Source organism: Pteropus vampyrus, unplaced genomic scaffold, assembly GCF_000151845.1.
Source record: "Pteropus vampyrus isolate Shadow unplaced genomic scaffold, Pvam_2.0 Scaffold98, whole genome shotgun sequence".
NCBI classification, from domain to species: domain Eukaryota; kingdom Metazoa; phylum Chordata; class Mammalia; order Chiroptera; family Pteropodidae; genus Pteropus; species Pteropus vampyrus.
In genome coordinates this window covers 2,778,054-2,788,465 of record NW_011888879.1, presented here as the reverse complement: position 1 = coordinate 2,788,465, position 10,412 = coordinate 2,778,054, and the positions used below count along the sequence as shown (strand labels likewise).

The window sequence follows — 10,412 nt, the reverse complement described above, 5'->3', positions numbered from 1 at the left end:
GTGTTGAGGGAGAATAAAAGTTGAGAACCTCAACAGCAGATGATAAAAGTAGCATGTATTCTAAATGCAGGTGTTACAGTAAGTGGAAAACAGCTCCTATGTTTGCCCCGTTAACCTCAGTCTACTCACTGAGTGAGGGCTCTCAGTGGGCCACAAGGACTACCAATCACCTCTGTGTATGAGGAGGACCTGAAACAATGATACTTGTGACCAGCACTGAAAAACGCTCAAACCTTCCCTTTTCCTACGGTTTTCTTTCAAGAAAGATTGACATTCCTACCTACTGCTATGGGAAAACTGAAAGCTGTCTGGGGGAAGATTGGAATTCAAAAATAGTCCCAGACAAGTGTGACACACAATCCACAGGTCAGGTAAAAAGAAATCCTAGATGTGCAAATACCCCAGATAAGAAAATCAATGTAAGTAAAAGACATCTGGTACACGCGAACGAACATGAAACTAATGGTGTATTCGATTTGGTGTGTATAACATAATTCTGTGGCATTAAAGTACGGAATAAAATCATTTCGTCAAGTAAGTCATCAAAAGATAATGGTCATTAAGGGATGGGACAACATGCATTCAACCTGGGGACTTCCATTAGAAGAGAAACGGGAATGAGTGAGGAGATGAGCGGTCTGGATATAACTAAAAAACGCACTTGAGATACAAAGAATAGCACTCTGGGGCGAGAGAGAGCACTGACAATTTACTTTTGTAAATTGTGAAAAATATTTACCCTTCTGGTTTCAAAGTGCTGAAAACTGGGTATTTGGGGACTCAGTGTGTTCCAATAAAAAAAAAAAAAATGTCCAAATATCACTCTGGAAACTAAAAAGTAGAAGAAGGAAAACCTTCTCCATGTCGATTACAGACATCTTTCTGGGAGAACATACGGAAAAAAAATCCAAAGACGTTTCTAATGCCATCCATCCTCCCTCACGGAAACATTAGCTTAATGGAAATAAATAACTCTAAAACTCTAAAAAACACTAAGTTTACTTACCCCTCATTTCTTCTACAGAATTCTGGCTCTGACTCAAACACTGTTTGGTCTTCTTCAGTTCCTCCTGCAGGTGGCAGACTTCTCTGGCACTTTGCTCAGACTGACTCTTAAGGAAGCCGTTTTCCTTCTTCATTTCCTGAAGCACACATTTACTTGGTTATAATCAAAACAGATGCTCAAGAAAATTATGACTTCTGCCTTATTAAGGGCCCCGAATGGGATCGTTTGTGTGCCTCACTAAGGCAGGAATCACTTTCCCTTTGCGTACTTAATGAAATGAGACATTCTTACTTAAACCAAACAATTTTATGAATACTAGTTAAAAAAACAAAAACCCCAAATCTAAAGATAATCTTTTCTTTCAAGAAATATATTCCTTTGAACTTTCCGGTTGTCCCTAAGTTTGTTCCAAGAGTTAGCTCTTAAAGAAAATCCTACTGACACAAGTTCCAAGTTCTGATCACACCTGAATGATCAGATACGTCTTTGCAAATACTTGGAGTGCTAAGGAACCAAAAAACCCACGTGACAAATTGTTGCTTTTCACTGCAAAACCACCTTAAGGTTCACTGTTATGGGGATGTCTCGATGAGTAAAATTACCTTCAATAAATGTTTATCCAGAAAATCTACAATGGACAAGATGCTGGAATTATAATGCCCTGGAATGGGCATTATAAAAGAGGTAAATATAAGACAGAATTTCTGTCCGCAGGACGGGTACGGCAGTGGGTTAAGATGTGATACTGATCTCATAATACACATCAGGATGCGGCTAACCACTGAGAGAGCTGAGTGCTCTATGGGCAATCGGAGGGCTGGAGCATGGAAGGAAGAATCCATTCTGGATGGGAGAATCTGAGCTTTGGGCACCCGATTAAATGAAGGAGCCATGCATCGAAGTGCACGTAAAGCAGCAGAGACGCCTGTGCAGCCCCACTGCATTATCTAGGGAGACCTGCATGTTTTCCTGACTCTTAAAACCAAGCAATATTTGTATGCCAAATAAAAACACTATTGACGATTAACCACGTAAGACTCACACAATAAGTGTTATAAATCCTCTGTTTCCTCAACCTGTTTTTCAACTTTAAATGATTTTATAAGTAGCTCAGCCTATACATACACCACCGTCTGGACTACGGGGAATTGACATATACCATTACAAAATGATAGCACTCAGCATCTCAGGGAAGAAAAAATTCATAAGGCTAACTTTTTAAAAACTGCACTTAAAAAATACCCCTCTGAGAGTAGGGGAAATTTTAGAATCTTAAAGAAACAATTAAGAGCCATCCTCTAAAATCCTACTGCACTGTTCGAAAACAGATGGCGCTGGCATCGTTGTGCTGGAAGCCTGCCTTCAATTACCAGTCTGGTTACCACCAGCAGATGGGCACCGAGGTAGCAAAGCCAAATACAAGGAGAGAGAGAATCTGGCTAGTAGAAAGCACTTGAAAACTTGCTGGCAGATGCTGTGTTCGTGTATAGATGTTCATTTCATCATCAAAATAAGACAGAGCCTGTTGTAGTTATGTTCCTGTCTCCTTTGTCCCGATCCTGCCTCTCCCTTCTATGAGCTCGACTAAAGGGCCGCTCCAACCGATCTCAGGACTGAGAGGCTCCGTTCACACCGCTCAGTGCTAAAATCTGCAAAGAATGGTCATTAAGATGCAACGATGTTATTGACGCAAACTAGTACCATTAACTGTCAACACTGTAACGCTATCGTCGCTTGTTTGCTCTTCAAGCTCAGGATAATCACCATCACATGAGATCACAGATGTGAAAGGAAAAATACCTTAAAGCACTTTAGCAAGGGTAATGGGGCATTATTAGCATTCCTTCCCCAAATTAAACAGCAGCCAGATCTGCGTGATCGGTGCTAAGGTCAGCCAAATGAGTTCAACAGAAGAGAGTAACTGGAGTTTGACCACCTGGGTTGACTTAGCATTCTCATTTTGCAACTTGTAAAATATTTTTCTTACCCTTAAAAAAAAAAAAAAAAAAATCAAATGACATCTACAACTGGAGGAGGGACAAGAAATATGGGAAGACACCAGGTGCAAAGCTGGGTGCACCCCGGAGAGGGGGAAACTTATGTTTGTGTGTCTGTTGGTCTCCATCCACCTCCGTCCATAAATGAAGACATTTAAATGAACAGTGAGTTAAATGGAAAGATTAAAATGTCTATCTCTATTCTGGCATTAGCTCCGTAAATATTTGTTTCTAACGAAGAAATGTTCCAATCCTAGGACCCAGCAGGCTTCAGCTACGGCTATGACCAACCCAAGAATTTTAAAAGGCCAGGATTTAGAAAATGAACATCTGAAAATGGAGCTGTAGGCTGCCATCCATCAGCAATTAGTTTTCTGTGAGGCTATAGCCACTTAAGACTTGATTGGGTAGCTCATTATCAACAACGAGTTAAGCATACAAGGATACATTCTCCTAGGCATCTTTTGCATCCTCATATGATTTGCAAAATTGGGCACTAGTCTGGAAAAACGTGACAAAAATCCCTATAGCCACAAGGCAGCATTAGAGCTGAGCGAGCTTTTCCACTCAGATCGACTTCGGTTTCGGGGCAGCAAGGGAGGCATCAGCGCCCAGGGCCAAGACCAAGCAAATTTCAGTTCCTGTGTGGTATTTCATGATCCCACCCACAAATGAGGCTTCATATGGCTGTACTGGGGAGAAGTCTATACTGTGAACAACGGATGGATGCAAAGATGTGTTTTTCCCCCTCTACCTCATCATTCTTGCCTGCCAGAACAGGCTCCTTAGAGGACTCGGTATTAACACAGATCCCCACGCTCAGAAAGGCCCCCGAGCAAGTGTTCCCTCATCTTGGCTGTCAAATGGTGGTATATTATGGCCCAGCCTCAATACTGTGGGGCTGGCACTGGATGTTGGATGAGCAGTTTATCTAAAAAACCTCCATTCACTTTGATGCTAAATGTTAACTTTACCCTTGGTTGGGCCATTAAATCATGTTTCCAATACTGATAGTTTCTCATAGTGCATGGCATATTAGTTTGCTAAACACTAACAAGGAAAATTCAGTACAACTGTCACATTATTTCAGCATCCAAAATCTATCAGCGTGCTAAGCTTGTTTGTCCTTACTTATAATTAGATAAGGAAAGATACCCAGAGTGAAAGAATGGAACAGGCAAGATTTTAAATGTGAAAAAACTCAAATGCTGTGTTCTCTGGTCATCATTGTCTGCCTGTGAGTGACAGCAAACAGGTCATAACAGTTGTGAAGATCAAAGCAATGAGCAGGAGGACCGTAATAATTTATTCAGCCCTTATGTGCCAGGCAGTGGCCTAAGCACTTTACATGCAATATTTAATCATTAATACAGCTTTGAAAAGGGAGGGATATTATTAGTCTCTACTATATGCAGGTGAGGAAAGTCAGACTCAGAAAGGATAAGTCATTGTCCCAAGGTCACACAGCACACAGGCGGCAACTTCAGATCTCGCTCCCTCTGAAGCCACCAACGTTGTATCGTTAAGTTATACCACCGCACTGACGGGGTCGATCACTTTTCTGATGCCAATCCCAATTCGAAACGCAAAAGGCAGCTAGCTAAACACACTGAATCCTTGACATCAGCCTCAAAAGAAGACACATACTCACAAAGTAAAAAAAGACACTCAGTGAATTCCCTGGCCCTGTGCTAGGCGCTTCCACACGACTGCCCTCACTGGACACAGAAATCGATGGACTATAAGCGCAACGTGGTAGGCATTTAACTTAGAACAGGCGCACGTCCACCATGGACAGCTCCACGGCGGCCGACCCAGACCATGTAAGGGACGCCCAAGTCTTCAGCAACAGCTGCAAGACGTTCAGCCCGCTACTGCGCCCTGGCCAGGCAGGCAGTTTTAAAAGTGTTTGAACCCTCTTAACCAGACGATTGCTTCTACAAAATGCTTCCACCAGGCCGCCAGTGGATTTGCGGGAGAGTTCCTGGCTCAAAGGGAAGCTCACAGAGGGAAGAGTTCGGTGCCAGTCTGCCTGTGGAAATGTTAGCAGAAGCATCTGTTGGTTGGTCTCCACTGGCCAAAAGGCAAACATTTGTTTTGCTGAAACAAAACACTTCCATTTGAAAACTGTTCGTTGATGAAACCATAATCTGATAGGAAGTTTTCCTCCACTCGGGTTGCTGGAGCAGTGGCCTCCTGTCCCCAGGAACATCACCCCTCTGGGGCCAGCTGTGTTAACAGTCACTCACTTGTTTGTTTGCTGACAGATGTTCTGATTTTACAATCACGCTATGTTCTTCAAAGCCAAGGTAGTAAATACATTTAGACTTTCCGTACCTGCATAAATAACTGTTCTTCACAGAGAATTTTTTGTTAAAAAGAATCTTTACGATATAAAAAGTGACTGCAAAATATTTTTATAATAAGTGGAAAATTTTCTTTTCCTGGGACATTTGAGAGAGAAGAGACTACTACTCTGCCGTGCTTCTTCATAAAATTACAACGCTGATTTATGGTTCTATTCAAATTGTTTCAGTCTATTAAGCATCCCTAAATGGTTCTTAATTAAGCCGTTTTAAAATAAACTCCAAGACACTAAATAAATTCAGAGAGAAGCTAAATTTAAGTATGAAAATCCCATCAGTAGAAGCAAGATCAGGCTACTCCTTGTACGCACACAACTGGGGACGCCTCAGCCACCATCCTGTATAAAAAACACGAACTACAAAGACACTGTCGACCATATTCGCAGATGCTCACCGCTAAGGCTAGTGCTGACTTTTGAAGCCAGAATAATATGATTTACAAATACTTGGTGTTTTTATAAGGATTTGAAATTTAGAAACTCTTCATCTGTCATTACTTCTGTTCATTTAAATGTACGACTTGCCACAAAGTTTTTAATATCGGATGACTCGAAAGCCAACCCTCGGAAAAGGGACTTAAATTATACCTCCCATCACCGATTTCGTTTCTTCCCATTTTAGAAAATTCCTTGTTTTCTTCCATTCTTCCACTTCCCAGAGGGTCTAAAACAACCTTTTTCTAAAAGAGTAGTATGTGTTCTTAACACAGGTCGTGTTTTCCTGTAATTGCTACATGGATGTTAGTGATTATACCAGAATAGAAAGCGAAAAAAGAAAAGACCATGTCCTATGCCGCAGGTTTTATAAAAATACTTTGCCATTCTTCTGGCAGGTAAGAAAGTTACGTACGATCGTGATAAGCTACTGAAAACAGCGTTGAGATTCTTTCGCCCTCCTACTTCATCCTGAAGAGACGCTGATAATTACTCAACTCTGCTCCTCACCTCACTACTTCTCCTCAGCTCCTCCTCCTTGGTCTGACTCGCCTGCAGCGCCTGTTCGCTTCTGCAGAACTTTTGCTTAAACTCTTCCAATTTTTTTTCTAGCTGGTACTTCACTGATGTGACCTACGAAGAGAAAATAAGGCTGAGTTTCAGTTTTCTGTTCTTTTTACATAATCACTGATTCTTTGTTAATAAGAAAAATCATGAGCTAGAAGAACCGATGCCATCTATTTTGGCTGAGACTCTTGCTCCGAGAGAGACGGGGAGTGACTGCCGCGTTTTGAGCAGAGGACTGAGTGCCGTGATCGGACGTACACGCCACAAGATCTCAGCCCTGGCTGCTGGTTCAAAGACTGAGGAAGAAAGTGCAGACCAGGGAGGCCAGTGGCGCGGCTGGCACAGCAACCCGGGTAGGACGGCGATGTCTTAGACCAGACACGGCACTGGAGATGGTGAAAGAAGTTGTATTGAATATAAAATACAGACGGACATAAAAGCCAGGTAGGTTTACTCTCAGCAGGGAGGCGCGTAGCCCGTGAAGGGTTTCCAGGGTGGCCGCCAACATTTCTATCTTCTGACACAGATGATAATTAAGAGCATGCTGATAATTCATTGTCGAACATTTATTCTATATAGATGTTGTGTTTTAACACAAACAAGTTTGCATACACTATACACATAATGCGCAAACACATATACACACATGCGCATAAATATGCACGTGCACACATCATATACACAAATAGACGCACATGCGCGTGTGTGTAAACAAAAGTCGAGTTGGCAAAGTTTTGGCCATGTGAGCGATGTGAAGAACAGAACTCTTCTTTACTGAGAGGAGAAAGACTAAGGGAGGAGCGAGTCTGAAAAAAACAACTGGAGTTCTGTTGTTAACATGCGAAGTGTGAGATGCCTGTTAGACATGTGAGTGGAAATACCAGGTACACATACTTGAAGTCTCAAGTTCAGAACAGGAGCCCGGGCTGGAGGTACAAATATGGGAGTCATTATCACATAGTTGGTATGTAAAGCCATAAAACTAGATAAGATCATTTTTGGAGTGTTAAGTAAATTGATTATAATTTTCTATGCTTTGACAATTTAGGGGTATAAACTTCCACCCAGTGACATGACCAAGAACCACCAGAATATCAGAGAATGACAGAGACCTTCAGATCTGAGAACCTAACTCACCCTCCTTTCTCTGAATGAGAACCCAAACCCAGAAAGGTTCAGTTTGCTTTCTTCTTTGACAAGTAAGGAAAGTGAAGATAGAGCATTTTCTCCTTAAAAGCATCCTGTCAGCTGTGGTACAGAAGTAACACGTATACGGAAAACGGGGGATTAGTAAGGAGAGAGAAGGAGTTAGAGCCCTACTTTATCCAGCTCAGCCTGCAGGACGTTGTGCGTGTTCTTGGCTTGCTGTAACTCCTGCGTGAGCTTGGCTTTCATCTGTGTGTACTCTTGGTCCAGCGCCTGGAAGGAGCGCTGTTGACGAGACAGCTCCTGAAAAGCAAAGACACGCGTCAGACGGACGATGGTTAACAGGCAGATTCCAGGTGAGATGCGAACATCCCACAGGACATGCTGGGCTGAGACGACAAGGGGCCAAACAGGCTCCCCACTTAATGAGGAGCATCGCCAGCCTCAGCACTGGTCTCAGTAATCGAATCCAGGGCTCCAAGGGCCAGCGAGGAGGTCCACCAGTTGGCCAGGTGGACGCTAGCCTGCTTCCCTCATCCCCACTCTTCTATCGATCTTTTCTATTCTGAAGTATCTGGAGGCAAAAGAGGAGAGCTGAGCTGTGACTGTCACGATCCAGCTGAGAAATCAAACATACTCAAAAAACGGGCCTTAAAATTTCAAATACCACACATACCACTTAAAATTGAGAATGAGAAAAACGTATGTGCCGTGCCACCGATTAACTCTAATAACCGCATAAGGACACCGATCGACATCTTACTGGAAGTCGGTCTCACTGGAAGACCGTGGCCCCTCAGTCCCTACGACACTTTCAGGCTCACTCGCCAGACACGGGCCGCTGTACCTCCGGAAGGGCATCCTCGGCCCTGACTTGTCTGCCAACGTCTTTCCCCATCACGTCAACTACAGCTCTGATGTCCATGCCCACCTACAGGCTCCGAAAACAGCCAGAGAATGTAATATAAATTCCTTCACGACAGAGCGTTTGAAAGAAAGGATATGATTCTTTCCTACTCGGTACCAAATCCCAAACAAATCAGAAAATAGGAATAAAAAAGAACATTCTGACTATTAAGTACTATCTCCAATTAAAAACTGAAAGATGGAAAAGTGTGACGAAAAATGCATCGACCTTTGCCTTCCTCACCGAGCACCTCTCCTCAGAGAGCATCCCAAACGATGTCACCGTGACGTGCCCACAAAGCCTTGCACCCAAACGCCTCCTGAATCCATTCGCCTTACCTCCTGAAACGCCTTTTCTTTCTCCTTGGCTTTCTGTTCCAGAGAACACTTGGCACTTTCTGCGTTTTGTCGCTGACAACTCAAATCTTCAGTCAACTTTTTCAGTTTTTGTTCCAATGCAGTGCACTAAGGACACATAAAAATGTTCAGTACAAAACAGGATTATTCGAGGAAAGAAACAATATTTTGAATTTTTAGAAAAATTCCAAGTTCTGGTTCAAGTTTACTATTGTTGTTTTGACATTTTTACTTTTTCATAAAGACTTGGGTTTAAAACAATAAGCCATAGACCAAAACCATTATTATTTTAGCACACAGAAAATTTATATAAGGGAAAGATTAGCAAGGATATTGGACTATTTAAATAAATACTCCATAATTTGCACTATGAAAAAAGAAATCAGAGTGTCCGAATAAAGATTCATCAAACACTCTGTTGCACTGATATGAGGTTAAAATGCAGGGACGTTCACCTATGTAATTTGGAGCCTGTGAAATAATGAGGGAGTTCTCATTACTCTCAGATGGTAGTATGTTTCAAGCACAATAGATTTTGTGGGAAATTGTAAATATTAAAACGCTTTTTTCCCCCCACAATGCTCCCACTATGCCATTTTAAATCTCTGGAGGTTCACAGCACTCCAGAGAATATCGAAACTGGCTTTTCACCAAACTGCCATAAGCCACACAAAGAACATTCTCTTGCCTTTTTACACAGCCAATTACATCTTTAAAAACTTTTTTTTAAACATGAACTAAATCAAAATTTAGGATGCTCTTCTACAATTAAGTTGGAACAAATTGGTCTTAAATCTTCAAGTGTTGAAATGAAACCAATTGCTCTGTCCTCCCCATGGTGTTCGCACCCTTAGACTGCCCTACAAAACAACTCGAAGTTCCAGGAAGAATAATGACGCTTCACATGGGTTGGGGAGAACACTCCCTGGTTCTGATGAAACGTGCCCCAATGTGGCAAATCTCTTTACTGATATATGTCTCTGACACTCATTATAGTTTCATTTAGAAGCATAAGAAATTTAACGGAGAATTCGGAGGAAAGAAAACACTGTGATATGTGGCCAGGAGAACAGTCAGACAACTATTAACTAACCAAAGATGAGAAGAACAAAGCTGGTCATTAATGACTAAATGATTTCGCAAATATCAGAATTTTAAAAATACCAAATTCAGAATGTAAAATATTGAGCCAGTGCTTCAAATTAACCCACTGCCTTGGATATTAAGACGGCTCAGTCATTATCCTTATTGTTGTTTAATTTTTAAATCCTCAAGGAAAAGTAATATAGAAATTATAATAATAATATAACTGAATTCAACAAATATTTATCAAGAGCCTACTATATGTCAAGCACTGTGCTGGGCACTGGGTATACAGCAGTAAACAACTCAGATAAAAGTCATTGCCCAAATGATAGCCCAAAATTTTAATGGTTGACCATTCTCAGGGGTAAAAAACCACAAATGGCAAGGTAAATGAATGAACCCTTGGCGCCCTCTGCTGGTCTTCCTTAAAACTGCAACACATTCCATTCAAGGATTTCAGAATCAAATTTTTTTTTTACTAGAAAGCGTAGGTTAAAAAAGAGCTTTCAGAGGGTATTTATTTAAAAATTTTAATGCCATTCTGATA

The 10,412-nt window shown here is 41.7% G+C and overlaps 1 protein-coding gene across 3 annotated transcripts in view; it reads right to left on the bottom strand.

Moving 5' to 3' along the window:
- CENPF (centromere protein F) overlaps positions 1 to 10,412 on the bottom strand; it is a 44,418-nt gene that overhangs the window by 16,812 nt on the left and 17,194 nt on the right. For all 3 annotated transcript variants that reach the window (XM_023533230.1, XM_023533232.1, XM_023533231.1), the window contains exons 8-11: positions 8,762 to 8,887; positions 7,691 to 7,819; positions 6,314 to 6,436; positions 1,007 to 1,142 (exon numbers count right to left, since the gene is read on the bottom strand). In XM_023533230.1, the coding sequence (XP_023388998.1) occupies positions 1,007 to 1,142; positions 6,314 to 6,436; positions 7,691 to 7,819; positions 8,762 to 8,887 (514 nt within the window). The remainder of the gene's footprint in view (positions 1 to 1,006; positions 1,143 to 6,313; positions 6,437 to 7,690; positions 7,820 to 8,761; positions 8,888 to 10,412) is intronic.